This window comes from Nicotiana attenuata, unplaced genomic scaffold, assembly GCF_001879085.1.
Source record: "Nicotiana attenuata strain UT unplaced genomic scaffold, NIATTr2, whole genome shotgun sequence".
In the NCBI taxonomy this organism is placed as follows: Eukaryota; Viridiplantae; Streptophyta; class Magnoliopsida; order Solanales; family Solanaceae; genus Nicotiana; species Nicotiana attenuata.
The window spans coordinates 193816-202570 of NW_017671861.1; the positions used below are offsets into that span (position 1 = coordinate 193816).

Sequence of the window (8755 nt, forward strand, 5' to 3'; positions counted from 1 at the left end):
TCAAACAACCCGAATTCAAATGCGTATTTCATTCTGCAAAAAAATGGTTGAATTAGTTTATATAAATGTAACAAGACATTCAATTGGAGACATAAATATTTAACAGAGGTAATGGGCTACTAGACATGAAATTTGCTTCTTCATCTCAAGATTATGAGCAATCAATCTGTTTCGAGAAAATATATTGTCACATTTTTCATGTGAAAGAACTACAATACATTTAGAAAAAAAAAAGAAGGAAAGGAACACCCAGAGAGATGTAACTTTTCAGACAATGGAGGTATATAGCAAAAGATAATTGCCTCCGACTCTTAAAAGCAAAATGAAGCAACTCAATTTTGTACGCCATTCTTGAACTAAACCGCTAAACCCTCAGAAAGCTGATTGGTGTCGAAGAACGAATTTTGATCCTCTATAATTTGCCCATTGGAGTGAATTGCATTTGGAAACTCCAGTCGTTTGGGAGTTGTCTTGTTGACCTGTTACGACGACTTGCATAATCCCTTACAAGTAGCATCATGCAAAGAGATTCTTCCCTCAAAACATGTCAATTGGTATTTGTACTGCGTTTTCGGCATTTATGGAGTTATTACTTTCCGATCACTTCCAATCTAATGCAAAAAAGACTCCAAGTAATTAGAATAGCTGAAACTCATCATCCGACAAATTATCTTGAACCAACATGCAAGCAAATTGTCCCCATTTTAGTTACTGCTACTCTGAGGTCTGAGCCAAGGGAGATAGGTTTTTCAGCTAGACGAGGGGACAAGAAGGGAGAGTGCAGTAACATTACCACAGTTTTGAAAAATCAACATTAGCACAAAATTATATTACACCAACAATAGATAAAAACCGTATATCATCTCCAGCTAAGTCGTTGATAAAACTAAGTGTATCATGATACATGAATTACACATCAGAACAAGACACCCCACTACTAATAGTTAGAATCATAAAAAAAGGTGGTAAAAAAGATAAATAAAATCAAAAGAAAAGGTCAGATAGCAACAAAATTTGGTTGCTCATCCATGGCTGCAATCCAATGGGTGTCGTAGGCAACTCAGGATAGTTGTGTTTGTTATCCAAATTTATTGCTTGATCGACTTCAGTTTCTGGGAGATCAAGACATACTTATCTTCCTTTGCTAGATAACTGGTATAATATCTGCAACCACCACATATGAATAAATTTCACTAACAGAATCTGTGCCTCCATGTAATCATATGTCAGAAAGCAAGTCCTCAGTCCCAGTCAATTTTGCAAACTCATTCTCATCGATCGCTCCCTTTTTTAGCTTTTTCAATAAGCGGTACTCCCTTGTGATCTCATCTTCATCTTCAACTAACTGCGTAGCACGTCTCTGTTTGGCAGTTTTCTTTCTCATGGCAGTTGCTGTAGAATTTGCCTCCTTTTTAAGTCTCTGTGTCTTCTGTTCTTCTTGTTGTGCCCTTGCAGCTTTTCTCACTAGCAAATTCTTCTTTCTTTGCTTCTCCCTTGACTTGTCCCTGAGTGGAAAATGTAACGGCTAAATATCAAAGGCCAAGACTCCAAAACAGAAACATTTGGCGACCAGTACTTGAATCACACATTGATAGCCTGTTTGGCCAAGCTTTTTTTGGGGCCAAAAGTGCTTTTTTTTTGCCAAAAGCACTTTGGTCAAAAATTGAGGTGTTTGGCCAAGCTTTTGGAAGGAAAAAAAGTGCTTTTGAGGAGAAGCAGAAGCAGTTTTGGAGAAGCAGAAAAAAGTAGCTTCTCTCTGAAAGCACTTTTCTAAGAAGCACTTTTGAGAAAAATACACTTAGAAGCAGTTTTCAAAAGCTTGGCCAAACACTAATTACTGCTCAAAAGTGCTTTTCTAATTAATTAGCCAAACACAAACTACTTCTCACCAAAAGCACTTTTTTTGATAGTACTTTTGAGAAAAACACTTCTCAAAATAAGCTGATTTTAGAAGCTTGGCCAAACGGGCTATGAAACTGCTTTGATAAAATTATAATAATAATGACAAGACGCATTGGACTGCCTAATCTGTATGATTCCAACTAGATTGTTTGCAGACTGAATAATGAATAAACTTACTTAAACTTGATCTCCTCCAGATTGATATCTTCAACTGCTGTAAATCCCTTTGTAGAAAGAGAATGATGCTTCACCTCAGGCACAGAAGGAAGCTGCAAAAGACCATATCCTGTGCCCAACTTCCCAATCTCAAGCTCCTTCCACCTGTAAAGAGAGGACTAAGCTGAAGACATGGAATTATAATTATAATATTCATGCTACATCATGGCCTTAACTTACCTCAAAATGTAAGAGCAGTGATGCTCTTTATACGCACGGATGTAAGACACAAACGCCCTAAGTCCTTTCTCCATTACATCACGATCTTTCTTTGCTGCTGACCGTATCTAGAAGAAAGAAACATCATTACCAAAATTGTACTGGTACTAAGCATCTAATTAGAGAAAACTCAATTTGAAAAGTGAAAACCCTTGAGATGCATGAAATAATGCTAGGATATTAAGCAAGAACAGAGCAGAGTAATATATGCACGCAACATAAATTATACAGGCTGCTGGCAGAATGCAGACTTGCCAAATATCACAAACATATTTTCTAAACTGAGTTAGCTCTGATCCAACAGAACTTACAAGTATACAGGTATATGTGTAAACAATGGCATATTGGCATCAAATATCCTTTAACATTATTGTTACACTCAACACTACATGCAAATATGTGTTTCCAGTCTGCTCATGCAGATCCTGCTTAAGGTAGAAGAGACATGATTGGAAAGAAGCAGATTCTGTTTAGAGCAAAAGGAATCTTTAATATCTTAGATTCATCTTCATCTTGTACAATCTAACAGACATGTTGTCAGAAATTACCAGTGGTCCCACACTCTCACCAGCAAAAACCCCGATTCCATTAACAACTGAATGGCGAATGACTAGCAAGCAACTAGAAAAAACTAGGGAAGCATTTCCACTACGAAGCAAGGGGGAAGAGAAATATGGCATAGTATAATTCTTACTTCATCGATAATATCGGGAGCCTCAGAGGCACATTCCCCCTCTTCTAAGAAAACACCTTGTATACGCAAGAATTCCACATATGCTTCCTCCTAAAAATGCCAAGACTGATCATAGTTAATAAGTAGGTAGAGAGTAACGCTTGGTAGACAATATATCCAAACAGATTCCCGGAAGTTTGATACACTATTGAGGTGCAACAACCTGACCTTTGGTAATAGAAAAACAACAGCACTTCCTTCTCGGCCAAGCCTAGCTGTTCGGCCTACTCTATGTATAAACATTTTATGATCCTGAGGAGGGTCGTACTGCACAAGAAACAAAATAAAAGAATAATACATGCTCATAATTACATGCACGACTGACTAAAGAACTATTTTTTATTGGGAAAATGGTCGTTCATAGTTCTACCACAAATGTCCATCTGTATACCTGTTCATAAGGAATTTAGTGCCTTTGGTGTGCCTAGCCGGACCTGTACAAAAGGCCTAAGCATTTTATCATGCTCTATGTAAAAGAATAATACCTCCATGTAAGTTCCAGCTGCTTATTATCATGCTCATAATTACATGCATGACTGACTAAAGAACTATTTTTTATTGGGAAAATGGTGGTTCATAGTTCTACCACAAATGTCCATCTGTATACCTGTTCATAAGGAATTTAGTGCCTTTGGTGTGGCTAGCCGGGTCTGTACAAACGGCCTAAGCATTTTAGGATGGCATCTGTATCAAAACAGGTGGAAAAAAATCCTGAATTTTTCAGTTTTTGCAAAAACTGAAAAGCTTTTCTGGTGTTCCATCGGATAAATTTTTCAGAACATTAAGAAGTTTCTCGAAATGATTTTTCAACATTTTTGAGAACAAATGCCAACTAGATCATTCCCATACAATGCTCTTCATATGAACATATTCTACAAATGCTACAGTGTAACTCATACATAGACCAGGTAACGTTTTCTTATAATGATATCTTGCTATTGGATAGGGGAAAGCAACAGTTTGGGCACTGTTAGTTCTGCTGGACAAGTTCTCAGTTCTCTAAGTTCAGGTGGTGAAGGAATGATGTACAGCAATGAACATACTATGGCAACAGGGCAATACCCCCCCCCCCCCCCCCCCTAAAAAAAAAAAAAAAGAAGGTAATTTGTTTGTTAGCCGTAACTAATATGCTCATTAGGAAAGTACCTGTATTATATAATCAACACCTGGAATATCAAGTCCACGTGCTGCTACATCTGTGCATAAAAGAATGCCGCTGGAAAGAGATGTAAATGATGCTATTGCTTTCTCCCTTGCACTCTACAAAAGTTTGAAACAGTAAATATATTCAGCTACTAGAGCACCTTCATAAAATAATAGACCTTTCTTATTATAATGTCAACAAATGTACCTGCTTCATCTTTCCATGAAGAGAGATTAACGAAAAACTTTTCAGACAAGAGAGACGTGGAAGAACAGTTCCCCAGTAATCAACACAAGCACAAGTCATGAAATAGCTGCAAAAGTAAAAAAAAAAAATCAAATACCGAACACCAAAGTACTCTCCTACCAGCTATGCAGGTATAGAAAAAATATCTATATGTACAATCAGGATTCCAGGAAAGTTGGCTCACATCATAATTTTTTTTGACTTGTTATTCGTCAGGAGGTGTACAAGCTGTGAAGATTTCTTGTCCGCTTCGCATTCAAGATACTGCAAAATTGAAGAGATACTAGAATATGGTAATATGCACCTTGACATAAAAAATCTTAGTTTGGAACAAACGAACACTCTGAAACACTGGAAGTGTACCTCAATATGAAGGCCAGAAGGTGTTTTTGACGAGGCCGAATTCCCAGACGATCCAGAACCATTCAACTGTTTTGCTTCTGCCCGAACTTCAACCCTGACAGGGTTTCTTAATCCTGCCTTTGATAGTTCTTCAACTGCCTCAGTTTGCGTAGCAGAGAAGAGACCCGTTCGTCGAAGCTTAGGTAAACGAGAAATAATTGAATTTATCTGCTTTTCAAATCCCATCTCTAATAACCTATCAGCCTCATCTAATATCAGAATCTGTATCAATGACATTGTTGTCGCTGAGTGGCTAATTAAGATGTAGCATGTCATATATCACTACCAAATCATGAACACCTTGGAGAAAATAAAGGTTAAGGGAAGGGAGAGGATGGAACGCCCAGTCTTCCATTTAGCTAATAGACTGCTTGTACAAACATGTAGGAAATCAGAGACCAAGAAAATTCAAAAAATAATCTAGGAAATCAGAGACCACTTAGGTCAGAATGTAATTATAGGCAATCATGTAGGCCAGCCTTGAGTACGAACTTATGATCTACAATGGATAGAAGTTAACTCCTTTTGGTAACACTGAACTTAGCACTACTCTGGTGCACAAGTGAAAAGCTTGACATGAATTTAGCACAAAAATATGAATCTAAATTGTTTTAACACAGGACGTACGACACTTTATTTTCTTTATTAAAGAATCATAAGAAAAACATAAAATATCATCTTTCTTTTTTTTTTTTTTTTATAAATTATCATCTTTCAGGTTAAAGATTTGACACTTCTAAATTCCAAGCAAACTTTATCTTTAAAAGTAAACAAATGGTTAACAGCTAAAAAGATACTGCAGCACTTGAGAAAAGAATTGATACTCCTAAATTCCCAAGCAAACTTTTTTTTAAAAGAAAACAAAGTAGCAGCTAAAAAATCACTGTAGCACTCGAGCATAAAGCTTTTTGTTTTCCACTGAAAGAGGCATGAAAGTAACCTCAAAATCCCGAAAGTCCAGTATATCCATGCGCTCCATAATGTCATATAGCCTCCCAGGTGTCCCGATCAACAAATTTGCTCCTTCCTCCTCTATCTTTCTGACATCTGCCTTTACGTCTTGTCCCCCAACGAGGAGCATAGGCCTAACACTTGCTAATGTGGAAATGAATGGTTGAGCAACGTGAAATATTTGTGACGACAACTCCCTGGCAGGTGATATAATTATACCCATTACCTACAAGGGCTCCAAAGAGTCAGCTACATACAAGATGAAGAATAATAGAATTAAAGGAGGGAAGCAGAAAGGATAATAAAAGCATATAACAACGAGCAACATTGGCTGTTAAATGAGCCTATTTTGATATAACAATAGAACATATTCCATAAGCATGGAAGATTCTTTTATATAAAGTATACTACAACTTGTGCGGCACATATTAGTTTGTGCCTTTCTTTGTAACGTAAGGCTTTCCCGTGAAGTCACCTTATCCGACTTCAACAAGATTGGAGGGCTTTATTTATCTGTTGTAGTAACTTTTTATACGGATCAAGGCGACTAGCCTTCCCTGTATACCGTTTCTCATTAGGTTACATCGTTTTATTTTTTTAAAAACGGAATTGAGAACCGTGGTAAGTACTTTCTTTCTACAGTTGAAGCAAGATACAGTCAAATAACCAGAAACAGCAACAACAACGACAACAACAATAACCCAATAAAATCCCACAAGTGGGGTCTGGGCTGGGTAGTGTGTACGCAAACCTTACCCCTACCCGAGGGAGAACAAATAACCAGAAAATGATAAAAAAATATCAGAGAGCAACCTCCTATTACACTACTCTTGTAGCACCACCCAACTGGAAACCACTACTGAATCAAGTTCAAGCTGGTCTATTGAAGATTCCCTTAAGTTGGAAATATTCCTTAGACAGAAACACCTAAATAAGTGACTCATATTTACAGTCTTTCCGCACAGATTCCACTTCTCCAAACATGTAAAGTGGAATCGTGCATCTTTTCATTCCCACAAGAATATGTATTTATATAAGTAACTCATTCTGTAGTCAAATTTGAATGTCGTGTTGAACTAAAATGAAACTTGATGTGGTAGAAATGAGCACAATTGCACCTGCTTCCGGCTTATATCAGTCAGCATAGCATATATCTTCATGACAGGTTAATATTTAGGATTCTACTTCTCAAACATGTTGATTATATTCAGCTAGCATGCATCTAATTGGGAATACCGAATTCCGCTGTAGTTTATGAACTAATTCAGTTAGCATGCATCTTTTAGAACCCGAAATTTGCCCACTGAACAAATCTAAATTCTAGTTCCGGCAGTAACGCTTGCATAATTTGAAGAAAAAAGCTAAATATCTCGAAAAGAGCGTAAAACCAAACAGGGAAAAATAAGCCCAAAAAAACAAATTGAAGGAAACTTACCTGGTGAGGTTTGGGATTAGAGGAGGAGCGACGGAGGATCTCAACGAGAGGAACGACAAAGGCTAGGGTTTTACCAGAGCCAGTGGCGGCGTCGACGGTGACATCCTTGTAGTTGCAGAGTAAGGGTATGGTGGCGGCCTGAACAGGAGTACAGAACTCGAAGCCTGAATTGGTTAAGGCTTCCAATACTGGCTTGGAGAGCCGTGGTTCGAGGTCGGAGAAACGCGTATTCGTTAAGGCTTTGTTTGAATTCGACGCCATGCCGCCGCAGCCGTAGGTACAGCACCGTGCTTTTGTTCAGTCTAATGAAAGAGTTGTACTATCCTGGCAGGGACGCTAATTTTACGGGATGGTTTTAATAAATAGCCACTTTTATGGTAGAATTTTTGTCGGGTAGCCTATTGCACAGCGCCATTTAAGATGTAGTCACTTTTTTGAAACTTTGCATTCGTGGCCAATTAACTGTTTCGGGAATTTTTCTACTTCTCTGAGATTACACGTGCTGGGTTTTTGGATTCATGTCTGATCCAACTTTCTTGTTGCCACTTGCCCCATCATAGTGGGCTACTCTGCTTACTTCCAAGATTTGCTGATAGCTTCTTCAGTTATTATGTTTGTCATTGATTTTTATGTTACATATACAAATTTGTTTCTGTTTACCCTAAAATTGGATAACAATTGAATTTATACGCGATTTTAAGGACGCGTGATATAACTTGGTACAAATTAAGAAGAATAAACTGGTATTGAAATATGCAATTAAAGAATAGATACAAACCACACAAATTATACCGCCTTGGCCCTCGAGTTCGGTCACCCTTGAACTAAATATGTATCAACTGGCTTAGGAATAGAATAACAAGACAATGATAAGTAGAGAATGACAGTATATTGCTTTGTATTGCGCGATTATGATGGGGTTTACAAATTATCAGACTCCCCTTTATATAGTAGGGGAGTCCTACTCTAAATACAATTCAATAATGAGGTAAGAAATCTCATGATTGGCTAATTAATCGGCCTCTTCTTGATACGTGCCGAGATTCGCGCCGTGATCCTCGCCCGATTGCAAATATTTCGTCTTTCCGTTATTCGACTCGGTAAGCTTCCCTCGATCTCTATCTTGTTCGCTCTCGATCTTGGTCGATCTGGATCTCAGTCGATCTCGATCTTAACCTGTCCTAGTCTTAATCGGTCTTAGGCCACGAGTTCGGCAACCTAACTTTGTATCACAGTTCGATATAATACGAGGCTGAACCTTGGCTTATCACGCTCCAGTATCGATCAGTCATACAAAAAGGGTAAGCCCGATTTTGACCGTATACAGATAGTCCCCTCGTTTCTTGGAGAGAAGATGACGAGAAACGATATGACCTTTTCCAATCCCGTCTCGATATGTCATGACGTAAGCGACAAGCCCGACAATGATGTCAGCGACAAGTGGATACCGAAACATCCCGTCAGTTCGGTTACCAAGGCATTAAATGCCTGTCAGTTGCTGCTCGGC

General features: G+C 38.2%; 1 protein-coding gene across 2 annotated transcripts; it reads right to left on the reverse strand.

Moving 5' to 3' along the window:
- Positions 1-798: 798 nt before the first annotated feature.
- Positions 799-7582, reverse strand: LOC109210596 (DEAD-box ATP-dependent RNA helicase 18). 2 transcript variants are annotated; one of them, XM_019374034.1, is made up of 11 exons: positions 7249-7578; positions 5803-6039; positions 4824-5084; positions 4645-4724; positions 4422-4527; positions 4217-4330; positions 3239-3337; positions 3032-3121; positions 2299-2405; positions 2080-2223; positions 799-1505 (listed from the first exon to the last, which is right to left on the reverse strand). In XM_019374034.1, the coding sequence occupies exons 1-11, from the start codon at positions 7507-7509 to the stop codon at positions 1220-1222; spliced, it is 1785 nt and encodes a 594-aa protein (XP_019229579.1). In that variant the 5' UTR covers positions 7510-7578; the 3' UTR covers positions 799-1219. The 2 variants fall into 2 exon arrangements, with proteins under 2 accessions (XP_019229579.1, XP_019229580.1); XM_019374035.1 differs by lacking the exons at positions 799-1505; positions 2080-2223; positions 2299-2405; positions 3032-3121 and adding an exon at positions 3462-3504 and having other exon boundaries at positions 3256-3337; positions 7249-7582.
- Between the last annotated feature and the right edge of the window lie 1173 nt (positions 7583-8755).

What these genes read in the sequence shown, in the direction of transcription:
- LOC109210596 (XM_019374034.1), bottom strand. Translation starts at nt 7,509, where the DNA reads ATGGCGTCGAATTCAAACAAAGCCTTAACGAATACGCGTTTCTCCGAC. An exon ending in TTGTTTTTCTATTACCAAAG is followed by an intron (nt 3,122 to 3,238) that starts GTCAGGTTGTTG and finishes TGGCATTTTTAG; the next exon opens with GAGGAAGCATATGTGGAATT. An exon ending in CTGGAGGAGATCAAGTTTAA is followed by an intron (nt 1,506 to 2,079) that starts GTAAGTTTATTC and finishes TTTTCCACTCAG; the next exon opens with GGACAAGTCAAGGGAGAAGC.